This window comes from Gossypium hirsutum, chromosome A11, assembly GCF_007990345.1.
Source record: "Gossypium hirsutum isolate 1008001.06 chromosome A11, Gossypium_hirsutum_v2.1, whole genome shotgun sequence".
Taxonomy (NCBI): Eukaryota; Viridiplantae; Streptophyta; class Magnoliopsida; order Malvales; family Malvaceae; genus Gossypium; species Gossypium hirsutum.
The window spans coordinates 2,018,722-2,040,790 of NC_053434.1; the positions used below are offsets into that span (position 1 = coordinate 2,018,722).

Consider the following 22,069-nt stretch of genomic DNA (forward strand, 5'->3'; position numbering starts at 1 on the left):
ACCTTAAATCACAACTTTTTCACAATTAGGTCCTAAAATTAATTTCTATTGAAACTACTTGATAAAATCATCAAACAACAAAATCAAAGCTTCAAATTCATTTTATTTCATCATAAACAGCTAAAACTTATCAATTATAGCTTTTAATTTTGTTCATAAAATCAAAAACTAACGAATTAAACACTTGGACCAAATTGTAAAAGTCACAAAAACATAAAAATATCAAAGAAAAGGGTAAGAATTGAACTCACATATGTCAAAGTATGAAAAACCAGCAGCTTTCAGACATCCCATGGCGTTTTTGCTGAAGAAAAATGATGATATCTCTAGATTTTTCAAATTTGTATTGTTTTATATGTTTAATTTGCAAAATTTCCCATTTTGCCCTTGTTTCTCCTTGTCTTTTTTGCTGATTTTCTTGCCCAACCGTCCAGCCCATACAATTTGGGTCCAATTGCCTTTTAAATCTCTCCTTTTTAATCACTTAAACTATTTAATCACAATTTAATAAATTTTGTACTTTTTTCAATTTAGTCCTTTTTAATTAATTGACTAACCAAACGTTAAAATTTTCTAACGAAACTTTAATACTAACTTAATAACACTCCATAAATATTTATAAAAATATTTATGGCTCGGTTTATAAATCCGAGGTCTCGATACCTCGTTTTTAACCAAATTTACTTGATTAATTCTTTTAAAATCTTCACTAATTAAAAATAATTCTTTTAAGTTCGCGCTTGGCCTATAATTATTATTTGTTAAAATTTCTAAACTTACTCGTTGGATTTAGTGATCTCGAATCACTGTTTCCGACACCACTGAAAAATTTAGCTGTTACAGTATGACCCCTTATATAAACCAAAACACATGAGAGAATAAGGTTCCTTCTTCTTATCACTAGCTCTTCACCTTACACGAGTGAATTGGACTTTATCTCCACCATCTTCTCCTCCTTATTGGTATTTAGTATCGAACATATTATATTCAAATTAAATAATATATTTCATATATATATTGTATATTATAGATTATATGATACCATATCATTAAAAAAGTTGAATGAATATAAATTTAATTTTTTTTAATAATGTATCATAATCTAATTATCTAATTCAATATATCAAAATTTGATGCCCTTTCCCCTCAAATTTTCACCTCCAAAAAAATCCCTTTGAGATGAAAATCTCTTATTTTAATATTAAAAACAAAGAGAAATTCCCTAATTTTATTATATTACTAGTATGGTTTTCCATGCGGTACGTTAATTATTTCTGGATTAACTGATAGAGTTAAATTTAAATGTTATAATATTCTTTTAAGTTTATGTACTCTCTTTATACTTGAAATTTAGGCCCCATGCTTTGATTTTTAAGAATTTAGTCCCTATTCTTTTTGAATTTAAAAATTCAGGTTTAATTTTTAAAACTGTTAAAATTCTTCTATTAAATTTGTTGTTTTGACATCCTCAAGTTAAAGAAGAAGAAGAAGAAGAAAATACTCACTTGATACCCATGTGACCAAAAAAAAGTATTGTAATGGACTTTAATATGACAAAGAATTTTAAAGATGTTAACAATTCTTAAAATTCGTGTGTACATTTTAATCAAAATAAAATATCTAAACTAACCAATGACATATCAAATTATGTAAAAAAATAAATTATAAAGATTAAATCTCAAATTTAAATATAGTATAGAGACTGAAATTAAAATTTGTCAGTTTATATAATCTCTGAAAATAGAGGGGCCAGGATTGATATTTAACCATTACATCAAATAATGTCAGTATGAAATAGGGAAGGCCACCAATGCACGCCTTGGACCGTAAAAATCCTTAGACAGTACTTTCATATAGGTATCTCTCTCTATTTCGTCCAATTGGGCCCTCAGAACTTCAACATGAACTGGGTTTTGGTGGTCTGTTTCTAAGAATCGAACCGAAGTTTCTTTTATCAATTAAATCCAAAACTCCAAAATATATAATAAAATAATTAAAATTAACATATCTAGGCACTAAACACAATGGTGAAGCCAAATGAGCTGACAAGCCCGATCCACTTTAAAATAGAAAATTTTTTATTTAGATTTTTTTTTATAATTTATAATATTTTAAATTAATAATAATAAAATTATATTTTAGTTCCCTAAAAATAATAAAAATTTGATTTAATTTTTTAAAAATTATAAAGATATAAGCTAATAAAATAATGAAATTACATTTTTAGTATGATACAAATATACAATTTAATCAGGGGCGAAGCTAGAACAAATTTTTAGGGGAGGCCGAATGAAAATTTAATTTTTTATAGTCTATATCTTTATAATTTTTAAAGGATTAAATTGAATTTTTATAATTTTAGGGGGCCAAAATATAATTTTACCTTTACTAATTTAAAATTTTAAAAAATTTCAGGGGCTTAAATAAAAAATTTCTATTTTAGGGGGGGCCAAGGCCACTGCCATCCCCCCTTGTATCCGCCTCTGAATTTAATTTCGGTCTTCCAAGAAAAGTTTTCTAACTTCACCCTTGACGGAACATATGCTTAACAGAGTTAAACAAGTTGTTTGCGTGTATACAAATAATCAATATTGAACAAAATTTTTAAAATATATATATTTATATAAATTAATTTCTTTCATCATGAATTTATAATTATATCTATAAACTTATTACTTAAAAGAAATAAGAGACATGTGTTAACATTTATAGAATTGGAATTACTATGGATATTTAATGCATATATATATTTTATGGATAGTTATTTTTTTTAATGTTTTAAAATTTGGATGCACAATTACAATTATTATTATTATTATTATTATACTTTAAATAAAATAAAGATTGTATAGTTGAAGACGAAGAACGCAGTAAGTTGAAAAGGAGGTTTTGAATATGAAATAAAACCAATCATTTTCAGTCCATGCGTTAATTAAGAATGCAAAGTTGGCCTTATTTCTTAATCAAATTTATAAGGAGAGTTAAGACTTATTTAGTATTCCAATCCTGACGTGAATGTTAAAAGTACAAATATCATTATTAAAATCAAATTTTAATGTTTTCTGTTTTTAGAGTTTACCATTCTTATAAATTAATAACTATGACTAAATATATTTGGATAAATTTTAGGCATCATAATTGAATTGGGTTAGGTGAGACTTGAATTTGGATATTCAACGATAAAATATCTCAAAATTTGGGTAAATTTTATTCGTTTCTGCTGTTAAAAACTGGTCATTATACGTCAAAACAAGGTACACACGATATACATGTCAATGTTTAGTTATCCGATCAACCACGTTAATTTTTAACAATACAAATGAATGAATTTTTTAATAGAAATGACCGATTTACTTTTTAATCAAACCTATAACAACCAATTAAAAATTGTTGAAGTATTATTATTAAATTATTAAGAGAAGCAGCCCCTACCAGTCTTTGGAGCCGCCCTAAATCAAAAGTTCTTTGTTTTATTTTATTTTATTCCAAATTGATATAATTATTTGGTTAATTAGATACATTACCCCACTTTGAGAGTAAAATATAATGCCTTAAAATATTTTATTTCATTCCAAAGACCAACAATTTATCCACATCCTAAACAACAACAAATCTTCTCTCACTCTCAACCCTTCACCTTATCCCAATAATAATAATAATAATAATAATTAATATTATTTTTTTTTTACAAAACCTACCTAATTTCACCAACATAACTTCATATATTGATTTACATCAACCGTTAACACTCATTATTTAAATTATCTTGTAATATATATGATATAATCTTATTGCAACACATTTCTTAAATAATTTTAGTTCGCGAGTGTAATCTTAAATTTTAAGTTATTTTACCCTTTATTTTTATTATTCTAATCGATTTAAGATTTTTTTCTTAAATAAAATTTAAGACTAATTAAAAAACAAAAACAAAAAAATCTTAACAATAAACCATTAAATATCATGCATTACAATTATAAGCGTTATATTTTATTTAATAATTTTTCTGTTAATAAATTAATTATGCTTACAACTATAATTATGGTTGGTGTTATTATCACTTTTCATAATTTATTTTAATTATGATTTATAAATTTATTTCAACACAATACATTTACTTGTTAGTTTATAAATTTTAATAAAAAGTAAGAATTGCAATAATTTATAATAAATTTAGGAAAATTGAGACTAAAAAATATTAATGGAACTAAACTTGTAAAAAAAACAAATTCTATAATAAGGACAATTGAATAAAATGTGCTTTTAGATAATCTTACATTCCAGTCCAATGGATCAAATAAGATACTCTCACATTTCACCCGTAATGCTACATTCCCATAATTTTATTACGAAACACAATCTAATATTCAGCAAGCTAAACGCGTTTAGAGTTTAAAACTTCCATAAGAGTAAAAGTATCATGGAGACTTTTGTATTATGAATCAAATTACATTTTGTCCTTTCTACTAAAAAAACACAAATTAGTACTCGTATATTAAATCAAAAAGCAAATTGGTATTCTGTACAAAAAAAAAACCGTCAATTTCTGTTTATATAAAATGATTCATGTACGTCAAAACAAGTTACACATAAAATATGTCACACTATGTGTAATTATAGATTATTTTGCCCTGCACGTTAGTTTTTAATTTATTCTTTAATTTAACATATATGAATTAATTTATCTATAAATTAATTTAAAATTTTCTCAAGTCATTTCATGAATATTATATATATGTGCATAAATATATATATTAAAAAGAAAAGGGTAAAACCCATGCAATAGCCTGATAATTTAGGGTATTCACCGCCATAAATATGACATGTGTATAAGTTGTGCTGGTCGGGTTAATTATCCGGACTTCACTCAATTATTGTAATTAAAAAAAATTAATGCAAAAATATTTGTAATTTCGTGGATCTTTTGACTTTTAAACTTTATATACATAAAAATAATAATATAACAAAAATCCCCATTTTGTAAATTTGAGAAGAATCAATAATCATCAAACGATTCAGGGATGGAAGCAGCAACCCAAAGCCTTTCATTAAACGTCTCTTCCATATCATCGGGAACGAAGCTCATTCTACAAAGTGGACATGTTTTCCGATCATACCCCATCCAACGATCCAAACAGCTCCGGTGGAATACATGCCGACAATTCGTTAGCCATCTGATCTCATCCTCCCTTTCGAAGTCGTAAAAACAGACGGCGCAACTGTCCGGCGGGTCCACGAGGTCAGAGAACTTGACGACGGGTAGTAATTCCCGTAACAGGAGAGCGGTGATCGAGGTATCTCGGTGGCGCGCGGCGGGAACGCCGGTGTCCGCCGTGTGAGTCGGGGGAACGTGGGGTTCGAGGAAATCAGGGAAACCCAGAAAAAGGAAGAGAGCGGAAATGAAATCGCGAAGGTAAAGGAGGAGAGTTAATGTAGGGAGAAGTGGCTTTGGGAAGAGAACCGCTGAGAAACCTACTGGAAACCCCATTAAAATTCTTATTTGTTGTGCTGTGTGATAAAAGGAGAGAGGAAGACGAAGATATTGGGACGAATATGGTCGACTATATATAGTGATAGCTGCAAATGAAATTACCGTACAGCTTTCCATCAACCTTGGCTTCAAGTTTTTACTTACTATTATTTAAAATTTTGTCCAAAAAAAATTGTTTTAAAAATAATAAATTACCAACGTTGTCTTTGAAAGGCACGTTTTCTTTGTGTACGAAAAATCCTCGCTGGGTATCCACGATGTGAAAATGAAACTTCATGAAATTGAGTTGGATTATGTATTATTATTATTGGGACCAATTATTTCAAACATTTTTTTGTTAATAGCCTTTTGCTTTATTTATCTATGTGTTCCTTCTCTTACCCATTCACAAACTGTCCTTTCATGGCATGAAAACAACATTATCTCTTTTTAAATGCTTGTGTCAGGTTTGATAGATAATCATATTTCACTCTCCATTTAGATGCTCCACTAGAGTTGTCACCATCTAATATTCTTTCTCTTTTTCTTTCTAGGTCTCTCTCTAGACCTTTTGAGAAGAAAAGATTTTATTTAGTGGTGAAAAAGTTCATAAGTTATCATTTATGTAAGAATTTTAATCCTCTTTTATTTGATAAAATTACTTATTTAAGCTTCAAAAATTGTTCAATTCTGACATTATTCTTTGATATTATCTCGATGAAAGCTTAAATACCTAAAGATGTAGTGGGTACATAAAGTGAAAGTACCTCATTATATATACAAGTACATGAATATTGCGTACAATCTCACTCGAAGCAATGTCCTAATGCTTATAGGCATGCATAGAGGTGATATTAGTTCACTTTGGTTAAAATAATTTGGATTTTTTAACTGTCAATTAAAATTGTGTTTAGGTTAGTTCGAGTTTCGATTTTTTCATATTAATTTTTAGTTCTGAGTTTTAGGATTTATTTTGACAAAATAATATTTATTTTATAATTTGGTATTATTATTTAAAAATGTTTTAAATCCATTTTTCATAAATATTTCTAATTTTTTTTTCAAGAATTTTTAAATTATTTTCACTATTTTAAATACAAAATATTTATATTTATTTAATAAAAATTTAATTAATTATATATTAAATAAAAAATAGATTTTATTTCGATTTTAGATAGCTATAATTTTTAAACTTATTATCTCATAAACCGTTCAAATATCTCAATTTAAATTGATTTTCAATTTTTCAGTTTTTGTTGCTCAATCCTTGGTTTGTTATTATGCTATCACTTGAGCATATAAACAAACCCCTTTTTTTTTCAATTAAAAATGGGCTTTTTAATTGTTTCGGTCAAACACAAGGCATTGGGGCCCCATCGGGCAACACATCAAACTCCTCAATTGGGCAGCTTTTGATGGGCTATGTTCGAACATCGACCCACTACACTTTAGAAAGTTAGCTTTGAAAATGGGTAGTTAACTTAAACTTCATTTTTTAATGTAATAGATTTAAGGTAAAAATAAATATTTCGCCCCCTCTCAATTTCTAGTAGATTGATCTCTCCAAAAAAATTAGAGTAATTTAATCTCTATCATTTACAAAAGTAAGCATCTAAAGATAATTAATCACATTGTTAATGTTTTTCATCAAATTTAAATAATTTTAATTGCTATAATAACAAATTTAGCCCTCAAACGTTACACATTCTACTTGTTTTTTTTGAAGTTAAAGTTTTTTACATATTCTTTTTGAAATTTATATATATATATTTTAATTTTATACTTTTGGTTAGATAAATTTTTAAAATTAAGACCAAATTGATAGAATATATAAACATTGAGGGTTTAGTTTGATATTAAATCAATCAAAATTATGTACAATTGATAGGAAATATGAATTTTCATATTTGATAGAAATTAAATTGCTTCAAAATTTTTTAACCAATTTACTCAATATACTAACCAAAGTTTCAATGTAGCACAAAAACATTATGTTTAATAAAAAAAAATACAATATGTTATCCATGAATATGATCAACACAAATACAAGAAATTATAGTCCTTTATTTTGCACATTAACCCATGGAGTCCCACCAAAAAAGGATCTTGTTATCTCCATGGAAAAGAATAGTGATATCTAATCCTTGTATTAAAGAAAAAAAAAAAGGTTCCTTTGGATCCCAGTTTAAGCTCGGTTGCACCTCCGGTTTAAGTTCGGGCTTGGACGAGAGGTGATTGAGGAGACATGATACTTGGTGACATAATGAAATCATCCATTTTCCGAGATAAGCTTCGGGATAAGCTGAGTTTAAGGCTAGTTCGTCTCAATAATTTGTTACGTGGTGGAACCATGGTCTCATTGTTCTTAACCATGAAGTTCCTAATCCTCGATAAAGCAATTTCCATGGTGTAATCATCCATGTTAGCAAAACAAACCCTAAACCAACCCGGTTCGTGACAATGGAACGACGATCCTGGCGAAACGTTGAGCTTAACTTCATCGATGATGACTCGCCATAAATCCATTTCGGCTTCGAATGTTTTCTCTTTCAAGAGTTTACGTAGATCCATCCATATAAACAACCCAGCATTGCTTTTCAATGAACAAATCCCGATTTGTGAAAGCGTCCAAGTGAAATATTTGTGCCGTTTGAACAACCGTTCCCTACTTTCTGCGGCAAAATTATCGATGAATTCATCGTTAGACAGCATCGTCGCGATCAAATGTTGTGTTTGAGACGATACTAATCCAAAACTCGACATTTTACGTGCACAGCTCGTGACCGTATCGTTGTAGGAATACACAATGCCAACTCGGAATCCGGGGAATCCCATGTCTTTCGAAAGACTGTAAACAATATGGATCAAATCACGGTTGCATTCAACTTCTTCGATGACTTCTGATATACTAACGAATTCGGGTTCCGTGAAAACTGTGGCCGCGTAGATTTCGTCGCCGATTAAATGGATGTTCTTTTCGTTTACGAAGTTTATGATGTTCTTCAATGTGTCCTTATCCATGAATGTTCCTAATGGATTAGATGGATTCGTTATGAGCAAACCTTTGATTTTGATGTTAGCTTCTTGTGCTTTATGGTATGCAGATTGTAAAGAATCAATGGTGATCTTGAAATCGTTGGCACTGTCACAAACCACCGGAACAAGCTCGACTCCAGTTCGCCACCTTAAGTCCCGATCGAATCTGTAAATGAATGGAATTTATTTAAAACCCGAACTCGAATACATCCGAAAAGAAAATATATAAAAAAAAAATGCAATGCATTACCCTGGATAATAAGGAGTGGGAACCAGAAAAGCTTCACCGGGATCCGCCAAACAAAAGGCAACCATTTCATGAGCTCCAGTGGCTCCGCCGCTCATAACAATCCGGTCCGGATCGAATTTTACTCTATCCCCTCTCACTTTCCCCATAAATTTTGCTACAGCCTGGTGTATAAGTACACAAAGTTAATCAATAAATCAACACAGAGACACAAAAACACAAACACATTATGATCATAAATTTGCCATACTTGTCTGAACTCAGGGAATCCATGATAATCCTGGAAAAGAGCTGTCTCTTTGAATTTGCTAACACCTTCTGCAGTACATATGGAAGCTTCTGGGTGTTCCATTAGCCATTTTTCAATGAAATCAAAGCAAAGCTGAAGAGTTCAAAGAGCAAAAAAGTTATGAGTCGATCAAAAAAAGACACACACAGTTATAAATAAATGGAGTTTTTTATTTTTTCGACTTACTTGATTCTCAGCTAATCCCATTTGAATAACACCATCGGGTCTATCAGTAGGATGAAAAGGATTGGTCTCGTATGCTTTCCACCCATCAAAATAAGCTGAGTTTTCACCATGGCCATTACCTGTTGCAATCTTGGATATGGCAGCCATCTCGAAAATGAAAGAATCTTTAGATCAAAAAATGAAGTGGATTAGTATTTGGTGATGAGAGAGATTTGGGATCTTTGAGCTTTTTTTGTGGGTTTTGTTTTGTTTGATGGTAGTGTGTGTTTGCCTGCAAGGCTTATTTATAGTGTGTGTTTTTGATGTTATCCATGTAGGAAAGTTCGATGAAAAGAGGAAGAGTACCACGTATGTTCTGACAAGAATATGTGATTTGGTTTCCGACCAATTAAATAAAATTTTGCTATTTGTCTTTTAAAAAAGACAAATAAATTAGGTGACACAGATAGATTGATGAATGTTTTAAAGAATTTTAAACATTAATGAAAATAATTATCATATTTACTTCACTAATTATGTCACTTGAGTATGGTAGTGATTATAGTTGGATTAAATTAAATTAATTAGTTGAATTGATCTAATTTGGTTAATCGGTAGGTGGTCGAATTTAGTTTGGTCAGATGTTGATAAATGATTTTTTAAAATTTTAATTATTGATTAATTCAGTTCGAAATCGGGTAATTAACAGAATTAAATAATATATAATATATAATATATATAATTATTAATTTTTTGTTAGGTTATTAACTTTCATGATTTATGTAATATTTCTAATCTCTTATTTGTTATTGAAGTTCTTTAAACTATTAAAAAAAAACATTAGCAATGTATTTTTTTAATGTGTAATACTTATTAAAAGACAAAAATATGTAAATTTTGGTTAGTGTGGTTAATAGGACTAATCGAAATATTTCAATTTAATTAATGTATTTGAAAAAAACTTGAATTTATTTAACGATTAAAGATTTTTATAATTCGAGTATTAATTAAATCAGCCGTTTAAACACCCCTAATTAAATATATGTTAATAATCACTTTTTTTTTCATATTCAAAAGAATTACAGTAGACTAGTTGATTATGGGACTGCATCAAAAATTCAACAAACGACATGATCATAAAATACACTAAACTTTGCATGGTAAAAATTTTCGTCTTCTCCGACCACATTTTTCTTCCATTTTTCGTATGTTAAACATGGCACCATTTTTGAACTCAAAGTGTAAACACTGAAAATGAATGCATGTTTGATATAAATATGGGAATTTTTCAAAAATCATATTTCCGTATTCAGAACCAAATGCTACAAACTCGTCCCAAACCTGTGGATTATCTTCATTAATTAATGTTAATTACTTTGCTTTTGTACAAAAACATGACGAGTTCAACGACAAGGACAAATTATAAAATGAAAGATTAGCGGAATAAACACTGAAAGCATTGGCTGTAAACCACAAAAGAGTATATATATATTTTGCAGTAAGCATACCGACAATCCGACATAAGGGAGGCAAACTGTTACATTAGCTAATCCGACAGTGATCACCGACAGTATATTAATTAGGAATTGAAATTTATAAGAGGGACCGACTTTCAGTTTCACTTGACAGTTTTGAGAATCTTTAAATGTTGGATTAATATTCAGATTCAGTACCATGTCTTAATCTGCTTACCTGCAATGGCTATGGCCCCTTTCACTATAATAATTCAACTCGCTTTGGAACTCCTTTTTATATATAAATTGAACATCATTTCATTATAGATCAGTATTGAGGCACTGATTGAAAGGGTTATGACATATGCAATGACTTAGTGTTTATTTTAGTTTTTTTACCAACACTCCCATGGTAATTGTGATTAGAGATGTAAATAAGACATCGATAATCACAACCTGTTCAAATTTAGTAATTATTAAATTGAGCTATCAATTGAATTACATTCAAATTTAGTAATATTTGACTCAAATAGTTTACAAACCTTTTTATATCTTATATTATTAAATTTAATTATTAACCTTAATACATATTATTAATCTTAAATTTAATTATATTTCAAGTCGAATTTGATCTTAAAAGTAAATGTTTAATTAAAATTCTATTAATTTACTCACTATTCATTAATCCACATATGTCAAAAAATTAGTAGTGGGTACATAAAGTGGCATGGAGGAATTTTGTTCATCGAGCTTGATTCGAGTGTGGGGTTCGATCCACATGGTTTTACTGTTCCTGGATTTGTGGTTTTCCGATTTTAAGGCAGTCGAAACATTTGGCTCCTTAAACAGTAGGTTTGAAATTTCTTATCTGCTACTGTAATACATGCAACATGTGGAGTGGCCGGTCGGCTTATTTTCTTGTCCTGCTTTTGACTCAATGTGTTGATTTAGTTGGTGAGTTTTGCTTTATTATTTTAATTTGATTTAAATTTTTTGAGTTGAGTTTAATAAAATTAAATCATGATAATTATGTGATTAAATTTTAAGTTTTAAAAAAATATAAATATCATATATATTTAAAAATATTTTCGAAACAAAGTAAGATAATAATAACATTTAAAATTTGTAAAAGTAAACTTTATTTTTTTAAAACAAATAAAATACTCAAAACATAAAATTAATATAAAAAATCGACAACTAAACTAAATAAAACTAAATAATATAAACAGTTTTAATTGAATTAAACCAAACTCACCCTAAATGGTTTATGTTTGATCTAATTATCATCTAAATTTTAATAAAAACTCAATATTTAAATTTTTTTCGAACCTAAATTTAAACAAAATTTATCAATAAAAATCAAATTAAATCAAAACTCTTTTTACCAACCATAAGTTTGACTTTGGGTTTTATTTATTTTTTTAAAACTAAAACGCGTAGGATGCTGACTTAATTGACGATTTTAAAAGCTAATATAATTCCTAACCCAATCTTTGAAATGGTCGAAGCATAATATAAGTACTTTTTTCTAGTTTTATTATAGTGGATGCTCCCACTCAAAATGCCACTATATACAATTATAATAAAAATAATACAACTTGGATCCAAACCATTATACCCATGATCCAAGTATTAAAACGGAGCTCATTTTTATGATCGGGGACGGTACTGAAAACACTTCATTTTTTTATTATCTTTTTCTTCTCTACTCTTAAATCAGGACACCATTTTTCTCTCCACTTTGACCCCATTAATACTATGTGTCAACAATTATATTTAAATATTTAATTGAATTAATATCATAAATTAATAAAAGATAACTCATTAATTCAATTAGAAATGATTAAAAAATATTTCAAAAAATATTATTATATTTTTTAAAATTAAATTTATAAACCCAAAAAAACTCATAAATATATATTAACACAAATTATTTTTTATTTGAGCGTGCAATGATGTAATTTAATATAAATAGAATCATAGCGAGAGTATCATGAATTGCCAGCCATATAGAGTTTCTGAAAATGGTTTTTTATGTCTGCTAGTTTTGACTTGAGGGAACATTCTCAAACCTGAGTTGTCCAATTGAAACATCATAGTATTATTAGCTTTGTAGATTTCGTGTTAGGACGGGCAATTGCATGCAACAAAATAATATTTTTTAAAATTTGAGTGTAACTCTCACCAAACTTTATTAAATAATCACGTGAATTTCATGGTAATCATGTATTTCATATGAATTTTAGTGTGAAAACTTTGAGATAAAAGAATGAATCAAAAACACCAAAAGTTGAAATGTAACATTTCATTTCACGTCCTAAGTTGTTGGATGGTCTGCGGATGACACTTCACAAGGGACAGTCTCTTCTCATGGAAGGATGACTGAGTTGACCTATAGGCGGTCCGTCACGCGGCACTTACCAAAACCACTAAAGCATAACCACCATGTATGACCCTAAGGGCGAGAATGTCAAAGTAAGATCACAAAGTACACTCCATGACGGCAACTAACATGCAACAGCACAGCCACCTGGCTAACCCGCACAACCGTGCAGAAAACTGTACTGTTAGTTACGTGGCACTATAGAACAAAGGATGACCCCTCTATATAAGCCTGAGTGCACGAAGGACCAAATATCGACTTTTCTCCCTAGTAACATTACACATCAACTCTAGAGCATCCTCCTCCTCCTTGTCCTTCCTCCTTACACTGATTCGCCGCCTATCACAGGTAAACTGGCACTCCCTTCCACCATCTCTTTACCCGTATCAACAAGTTCCGATCTTTGAACCTACCTCGCGTACGAGTCTCACTTAAAATGAACTGTATTGCAAAGGCTGAGCTTTATTAATCTAAATAGAAGAAAAACAACATTTCAAAACAAAAATGGATGTCATGTAATTGCTAATCATTCTTCCTAATGCTAATCCCAAATGAAAACAACAATATCATAAACCCGAGTTGATTTCTCTCTTCAAATACAAACAGAAAGTAACGTGAGAGGTTCAAAGTGAGGCATATAGCATAAGTTGTTTACCATTTCTCTTTACAGACTAGGATTGAGATCATCATACGATATATTACCTAGTAAGAAAGAGACGACATTGTCAAATAGGGTTTTCCGGCACATACATGAATATACAAGAAAGGTGCGTCCGCACATACAATCCACTTTGAGGGCGAGATAGGATATAGGGATTTACAGAGTTTTCTATGCTATATTCACTGCCTGCTATCAGAGAATCAAAGACATCATAGCTTTGATCTAATGCAGTAGTATCATATGCACTTATCGATTCCTGGATACAACAGGCATCTATTCATTTGATTTGGCAATGCATCTAAGATGAACAAAAACAGATAGAAATTACCCAGCCATGCCATACCCCTCTAGAGATCAAACAGGTAGTGCTATATCATATGAGCAGCATGAAATTTCATCATCCAAATTACCCTGTAGATTGAAAATGACTTGAAACAGGTTGAATCCGTCATGCATTCAGACCCGATTTCTGGTTGATCCAGCCTATCATGTCCAACCTCCCTGAAAATAATTGATCAGCTTACATGCTGGAAATTCAGTTAAGCTGCAATTGAGCCTATTGCTCGTCGTAAATCAACAAAAGTATCAGTAGAAAAGAACCCGAATTTGAAACTTGGGAGGGAACAAGAACAAGACAAGCTTAAAACTTATGAAACGAAACAACAGAACAAAACCAGAAGTTAAACAACATAAACATTTGCCTAGCCCATGTTACAGTGAACCAAGGAATATGGGGGTGTTTGAAAACCTGCAAAAACTTGGTAAGTGAAGGGGATTTGTAAGGGATATTGATTCAAAGCAGTCATCAATGGCAAAAGAAATCTTGGTACTAAATGGTTGAATCTCTTTCCCTCAGTGGCACTAATTGAATGGGTACGAGAATACGATCTTCTAAGAAACTTTTATAAAAAAATTATAAAAAAAATTGAATATATCCTAATGGACTTAAACCCAAAACATACACGCTCGTCATGGCACCTGCATTATCAAATTCACCAATGTAATTTGGGTAACCATCTTCTACAAACTTGATCAAGTATAGAAACATAAAAGAAACAGTAAGAAAGTAATCTAATCGGAGTAAATACGATACAATATAATACACATTAATGAATCTGTATCAAACCCATATAAAGTCTGTTCAGATCCATTCTTTAAAACACAATTTTGATTATAATGGAGCATATTCAAAAGATCATATACATATATATGTCAAACAAACGAAGTCAATTTCATTGCCAAATTCTCGTACCTCAACAGCCAGACATCATAGCAACCTCGTAGCATCATCATCGGCTTCAGCTTTTGCTCTTCGAACTTCGATTTCAGCCATGGCTTCGACCTTCGTGGATTGGAGCTTGGGTACCCCTTGATCAGTGGCGGGATCGATATTCCTCAGCATTAATGCTGTGAGGCTCATCATTTTGGCGGGATCCAAAATGTCGGATCCGGGTTTGGTTAAAAAAATTGTTTTATTATTAAAATAACAACTTTCATGGAAATTTATTGGTAAAAATTTTCTATTAGTCTCTGTACTTTATGAAAGTTTTGGAATTAGTCCTTGTACTTTAATTTGCTCAATTTTAGTCCCTATGTTTTTTGAATTGGTCAATTTTAGTCCTTATAGTTTTTGAATTATGAAATTTTAGTCCTGACTTGGTTAAATTTAATTATTGCTCCTGTATTATGCATACAATTATAGATTTAGTCTATATTCTCCAATTGAATCATTTTAAATCATTATACTTCTTCAATTTTGAAATTTTAATTTTGACACAAATGATCCATTAATTGAATTTTTAATGATTAATATGTAAAAATAACAAGCTGACAAGTCGTTACGCAAATGACATTTGTTAATTCATTTATTATTTGTAATTAGTAGTTTAATCAATTCGATCACCTAATCGTGTTTACAATACTAGATATTGTAATAAAATTAAAATTATTTTTAAAATTTATAGATAAGGCACACATTATCCTTTTAAACATTACTTATAAAGTGTAAAAATTTCTTTAGTGGTATAAAGAATAATTAACCTAACTTCATATTTTTATAAGAATTAGCGGTACCAAACATCACCGGACTATGAACTAAACTTTAGTTGGTCATTAGAATTCAAATATTTTAATTAATTTCAATAATATTTTACCGTACGTAAAACATATTTATATTACATTCATTTGACTATAAATATATATTTATTGTATAAGCAAATTGGGTTTATCAATATAATTTAAAATGATTATTTTTTAATACATCACAATTACATATAAATCTTTGAGCACCCGCGAGTGCATATGAATGGACAAATTTTGCTTTTAGACCTTGTTATTTGCATAAGTTATTGACTTAGTATATATACTTTAATTTGATCAAATTTAGTCCCTCTACTTTTTGAATCACTTAATTTTAGTTATTGTACTTTTTCAATCTCGAAATTTATTCCTGACCAAATGGTAGTAGCTAAATCTGTTTGGTTAAATTCTGCTATTAGCCCCGTCTTAGTCTCTATGTTTTTTGAATTTTGAAATTTCGATCTTAATATAAACGACAACCATTAAATCTATTAAATAACTTTTTTATTTGTTTGTGTATGAGTAATATGTTTGTCACATCAGGTTTTGGACTGAAATTTATTGTTTGATAAGGACTGAAATTTTAAAATTCAAAATATATAAGGACTTAAAATGAACAAATTAAAGTACAGAGGTTGAATCCGCAACTTTCATAAAATATAGGGACTAACAGAAAATTTTAACCTATTCTTTTGGTAATATCGTAGTCTGTATTTCATAACTATATATATGTAAAGCATAAATAAACAATAAATTGGCTTTAAAATTTTCAACAAATTATATGAGATTCAGAATAATACGTGTTTTAAATTTAAATTTGTTTTTACTTTAATTTACTATTTTACCCATAATTTATATATACTTGAAAAATCCTAATCCCTAACCTAATTTCTCTCTCCCCCTCCATCTCCCACCCGCGTCTCCTTGCGCCCTTTTTTCTCAACCATAGCTGCTTTGTTGTCTTCCATTTCCACCGGCTCGTCCGCCGCCGGAGCCTCCTTATTTCTCTCCCGTGTTAGGTCACCGCCTCCGGCCAACGACTGTCGTGATACAACTCCCTTGGGAGGTAAGTCGGCAACGCAACTCTTTTCAGATTTGATAATAGGTCTGTGTATGTTGATTTACATGGTTTTGTTTGACTAACTGTTTTTTTTTTTTGCTTTGTTTGATGTGTCTAAAGATGTTTTTGGTTTCTTAGTTGAGAAATGCTAAATTTTTGTAAAATTAGAATTGAAAACGCGCCGAAATTTAATTGATTTCTTTAGGTTACTAAGATATATGCAGTGTTTCTAAGGCATGAAACCTCATGTAATCGTTCTGGAAATTTGTTATAAAATCAGTCAGTAAAGCAGGATCTATAATTTGATTCTTAGGGTTTCATAGTGGAAGTATTTTGGTTGTTCTCTCGAACAATGTATTTCCAATGACCATTTGAGTAGCAGTCTTAACTTCAAAACGCTTTAAATTTCACAACCTTTCTGTTATTTGTTTGTTTGTCAGTTTATTTATTACTTCATCCAAGCTAATAGAATCTTTTAAAGTTCAGATCAATAAATTTTATTGCAAAGAGAAAGAAACTTTGGTATAAAATTGCAAATGATTGCAACCGTTAATGTTCCTTTTCAATGATTAAAATAAACTAAATTACTCTTAATAAAGCAGAGAAAATGCACCCAAAAGGAATTGACAACCAGTTACATGAGCTTGTATCTACTAAGTTCTTTTCTTTTTTTCTAAAGGAGGAAAATATTATACTACTAATCTTGATGGGAGGAAAATACCATAAGCTTTCCTTGGAGGCAGCACAAAGTTGCCTTCTCTGAGCCTCGATCAGTTGAACTTACCTGGTGGTCCTCCCATTCATGATCACTACCAGTCTCCTTATGATATCATATCAAACTCTCACACATACAAAAGATAACCCTAAATTAACCCTCCTTTGCCCCCTCAAACTAACACTGGAAAACAACACATTCTCATTCAGAGAAATGTCTTTGATTATTATACTTTTTTCCAAAAGGAAACTGTATGTTCTGATACACTAGTAGCTGTTTATGTGGTGGGAAATGTGCTGCTAATTTTAGAATGTTGTTTTCTTGATGTAATACTTTACGGAACTTACTCTTGCATTACATTAATTGATTATGGTTATTGTATTTCGTTCATAGCGTTTACATGGTTGGAATCTTATCCCAACTTCTCTATTTACAAATTGTTGATCATTAGTGTGTAATGTTTTCTTCTTAAATTCTTCTTTGAAATCTATTCTAACAAGATCTGATTTTGTAGATGGGACTGGCATTTTTATTGCTTTGAAGTTGGCTTCATAGAGGAAGATTCCTTATGCTGAACTTTACAGGCATGTAGTCAGCTGCCCAGATGTCAGATGGAAGAATTGTCTGAGCTGCATGATCACAGGGGCAATGGTTGCCCCTTACCAAATCCGGGTCACGATGATGTTAACACTCCAAGAAAAGCTGGAAAAATGCTGAGTAATAGTAGCGGATATTCTAAGAAAGCACGTTTTAGTCAACTAGAAGACACTATGGTTTCAACCGGAGTTGATGACATAAAGGACATAAATGATAAGCTAGGGTGTTATACTACAAAATCTAACTTTCCAGGTTGTACCTTTTCTTCCCCTGTTTGGAAATAGTAGATTAATTTAATCTAGGTTTCAGTCAATCTAGTTAATTGCCTTCTTAGAGCTTGTCTGCTTCTTTTTATGCTCTTGTTTCTTTGCATGTTTAGTTTCTGCATAAGTGGCTCCTGTTCTTGTAGTTGCAATTCTTGGAGTAAAATATTTGGTATAGTAACTAATTTTATTTAGCTTGAAATTACAGTGTTGGCAAGTATCCTTGTTTTAACCTATGTATGTGTGTATCATGCAATCATTTTGATTGCCCCCAGCATCCTGGGGAGAACAAGTCTTATGAGAATAATGTTTTATAAAACTGGTTAAAATGAACTGCACAATTAAAGTTGGAAGTTTCCATGCATTTCATGTACTGAAGACAATAATATTAGAAGGAGAAATTTAAAAGTAGAATCTGGATTGCCTGTGCAGTTTGCTGGAGATTATGCTGATTGTCTGTTTGCTTCTTTTTGTAAAAATATAATCCAGATAAAACACAAATGTCGAGACAAAAGAACAGCTTTAGTGGCAAGCGATGTGACAGGAAAAATTTCAAAGTCCCTATGAAGCCGAAATTTGATTCTTTCTCCAAGAAAGCAGGTTTTGCGAGCTTTACTATGGCCTCCGGAGGAAACAACTTCCTTGGTATGTCGTTGTTACCAAAAGGGTTTTGTTAACATGCATTTTTTTAAAAGAATTATGCTAGGTTTCATATGAGCGGTCACAAATTTGTGGGTGACTGGTTATGTGATATAATCTATGCATTTAGTTAAAATTAGCTACTGGTTGTATGTTTCTGTTTTTTGCATGATTCACCTTTGGGCATCAATTTCAGGATTATATGGTCTGAAGTCTGATGATATTCATGATGTCACCGAGCTTGTAGAGGATTTATCATTAAATGAACTCCTTGATGGCATATATGAGCATCCCATTTTAGGCATCGAGAAGGGTAGGAAAGCAACTAACACAACTGAAAATTTTCTACATTCTGTTAAAAAGGTGTTCTCCGTTCTTCCACTTCGAAGGGTTCAGTCCCAAAACGTTACAGATATGGACAGTTCTTCCCACAAGAAAATGCCCTTGTGTCCACTGAGCTCTGTTTCTATTCCAGCATGTAGTGCTAATAGTGATAAAGAAGACACCTATTCTGTAGACCCATCACCATGTGACAAGGTGCGTTTTGAGCTAAAATCTAATATGATTAGTCCTGAAATCAATTATAAATGCAGTAAAAAAATTCACACCTGGCGATACTTGATTAAAAACACTGTGCATGCTCTGGAACACCCTGTTATTATGCCTTGAAGTCTTAGGTCCATCTGGAAAGGGTGTTTTATTTTTGTTTTTAAATCTTTATAGGCGCTGACAAGTTATTAACTTTGTACTTTAATCTTGTTCCAAACCCAGGATTCATCCGGCAAGCCTGAAATGCCTTCCAGTCCTCCAGATTTTTCATTGTGTCAACCGAAAGATATTCTGGAGCGCTTGGCATTGCCTCCACCAAAAGATCTGGACTCTCTACTTCTAGATGCGACCAAGCCTTCATCCACAAGGAATAATTCTGACGCTCGTCCAGGCAAGCAAATACTCCGCCGAGCTAGCTTGCCACCATTTCCTTGGTCACATACTATTAATGGGTGCAGAACCAACCCTGATGCGGTTAAGCTTTTATCAAATAAGAGTATGTGCCAAGGGCGATGGGTAAAAATACCAAATACTTCCAGTTCGCCTGGGACTGCAACTGGATGTTTTACGAACTTGGAGTCACTTGTCTATGATCCAAGCCTAATCCCTTCACTTCCAAAGTGCAGTAGTTTGGAAGGTGAAATAGCATCATCATCTTGTCATCTCCGTTTATGTGAACAGGGTGCATCACCTCTTACGACTTATTCCAAGGCTTTTAACCTTCCTCAAGGTACTTTCCCGAAGGGTAGCTTCTCGGTCTTTCCCTGTCTATAGATATACTGATTTTTCTAGAAGTCTTTTTACATGGTTTTCCAAGGGCAACTTGTTTTCTGGATCAAGTTACTTGTTTCACATGATTCTTCTTCGGAGTCCTGCCAGACCGAATCCGAGCATGTATATCCCTTCTTTTTAGCATTTTTTTTTTCATTCTGGGATAAAGAACTGAATTATAGAATCTTTCGAAGTGGAATCTGATCTACCTGTTCTGGTTCTGGTTATCTAGCCTTAGATTCTTAGAACCAAGTTACTTTAGTATGAAATATAGGTCATTTTGGTTAATTTAATGAACACAAATTTATTGCCATTTTGGTTTGTCATTTCTTATTTATTGTTCTCTTTTTGTTGATAGTTGGGCACTGTCCAAGAATATTGGCTGCAGCTCGAACATTGTGTGACATTGCAACTAAACCCTTGAGGCAAAACCCGGATGGTATTACAAGGTGGCCAAAGAAGCCTTCACAAAAGGCCATGAAAGCTCGTAAGACGAAATCAATTGAGAAACCGGACGAAATATATGCAACACCCTCTTCTTTATTGGGATCTGACAAACCGGTGAGATGTGACACAGACCAGTTAATCCTCTCGAAAAGGCCTAAGCTCTCCGTAGTTGAGAATAAGAAGGATCTCAACCACATAAACGGTGTTAGAAAAGGACCCATAGCTTGGTCTACTCCTAGATCAAGTAGATCATCGCCTGGCAAATCAGTAAGTGAAATACGGCATACCACTGCCAATGTAGTAAAGCCACCATGTACGAATCTTCCACCTACGGTTTTAGATAAGCCTTGCAACAGTCAACATAAGTTGCGGAAACTAATGTCCGTAGACTGGAAGAGGGGAAGAGATAGGCTTGATTAATGAAAAGTTGTCATCGTCTTCTTTTTCTCAGTGTCGAAGCTTGCATTCAACAATTATTGCAAAATTTATCGACCTCTTGTATGAGGTTAAACCGGTTTTCCTGGTTTATTTGTATATATATCGCGATGTAGGTGGGAATGAAATAGTTGTGCTATGGCTGGAAAGGGAAAAACAAAATGTTACAATAGTAACATCCAAGTGATAGTTTGTAGAAATACTGCAAGGGAATTCTTTGCCTTGTATATTTTAGAGCAATTGTTGAGGCAATAGAAATTTCAGTTTCTCACACTTTAGCTTTTCAGCTTCCAGTATGTGTTTGATAGGAGTATTGTTCCATTTTTCAAACTTCTATTTATTTGAAGGATCTTCTCCACATTCATATTTAAGTAGTTTAAGTTCATGTCCGATAATTATATTTCATACTTATATTTCAACTTTACTGGTACAAGTGTGTACTTCATACTTATATTTCAACTTTACAGATACAAGTGTGTACTGGTAAAAGTATCATAAAAATTTTTGATTAAAAAGTCAAATTATTTTTTTATTCGAAAAATAGTAAATTAGTTTCTATACTTAGAGTTGAAAAATAAAAAAAATTCATCCATTTTTAGTTAAAAATTGGTATTTGTGTGTCTGTATGTGGTATGTTATGTATCATTGTTTGGTTATTCATTAGTTATACTAGTTTTTAATAGTAAAAATAGATGAAATTTTTAACAGAAAATTTAACTAATTTATTCTGTTTTTAGTGTAAGAGTAAAATACAATCTTATCCTATTAAAGAGCTTTTATTGTAATTTTACCAAAAAATAAATATATAT

At 31.1% G+C, this 22,069-nt stretch overlaps 3 protein-coding genes and 1 long non-coding RNA gene across 5 annotated transcripts; 1 reads left to right on the top strand and 3 right to left on the bottom strand.

Annotated features, from left to right (window-relative positions):
• Nucleotides 1–4,844: 4,844 nt before the first annotated feature.
• LOC107923670 (brassinosteroid-responsive RING protein 1) lies at nt 4,845–5,565 on the bottom strand. The gene has a single exon (XM_016853849.2). The coding sequence runs from the start codon at nt 5,486–5,488 to the stop codon at nt 4,997–4,999; it is 492 nt and encodes a 163-aa protein (XP_016709338.2). The 5' UTR covers nt 5,489–5,565; the 3' UTR covers nt 4,845–4,996.
• Nucleotides 5,566–7,448: 1,883 nt separating this feature from the next.
• Nucleotides 7,449–9,604, bottom strand: LOC107923331 (1-aminocyclopropane-1-carboxylate synthase). The gene is made up of 4 exons (XM_016853536.2): nt 9,229–9,604; nt 9,004–9,135; nt 8,757–8,917; nt 7,449–8,672 (listed from the first exon to the last, which is right to left on the bottom strand). The coding sequence occupies exons 1-4, from the start codon at nt 9,373–9,375 to the stop codon at nt 7,679–7,681; spliced, it is 1,434 nt and encodes a 477-aa protein (XP_016709025.2). The 5' UTR covers nt 9,376–9,604; the 3' UTR covers nt 7,449–7,678.
• A 3,226-nt stretch (nt 9,605–12,830) lies between these two features.
• On the bottom strand, nt 12,831–15,155 carry LOC121209594 (uncharacterized). Of its 2 annotated transcripts, XR_005904717.1 has the most exons (3): nt 14,958–15,155; nt 14,116–14,206; nt 12,831–13,485 (listed from the first exon to the last, which is right to left on the bottom strand). It is a non-coding gene; the product is annotated as an uncharacterized lncRNA (long non-coding RNA). The 2 variants fall into 2 exon arrangements; XR_005904716.1 differs by lacking the exon at nt 12,831–13,485 and having other exon boundaries at nt 13,609–14,206.
• A 1,385-nt stretch (nt 15,156–16,540) lies between these two features.
• Nucleotides 16,541–21,531, top strand: LOC107924109 (uncharacterized). Its single transcript, XM_016854405.2, has 6 exons — nt 16,541–16,850; nt 18,074–18,408; nt 18,909–19,064; nt 19,255–19,595; nt 19,830–20,337; nt 20,737–21,531. Exons 2-6 carry the CDS (start codon nt 18,171–18,173, stop codon nt 21,243–21,245), a joined length of 1,752 nt encoding a protein of 583 aa, XP_016709894.1. The 5' UTR covers nt 16,541–16,850; nt 18,074–18,170; the 3' UTR covers nt 21,246–21,531.
• Nucleotides 21,532–22,069: the final 538 nt, after the last annotated feature.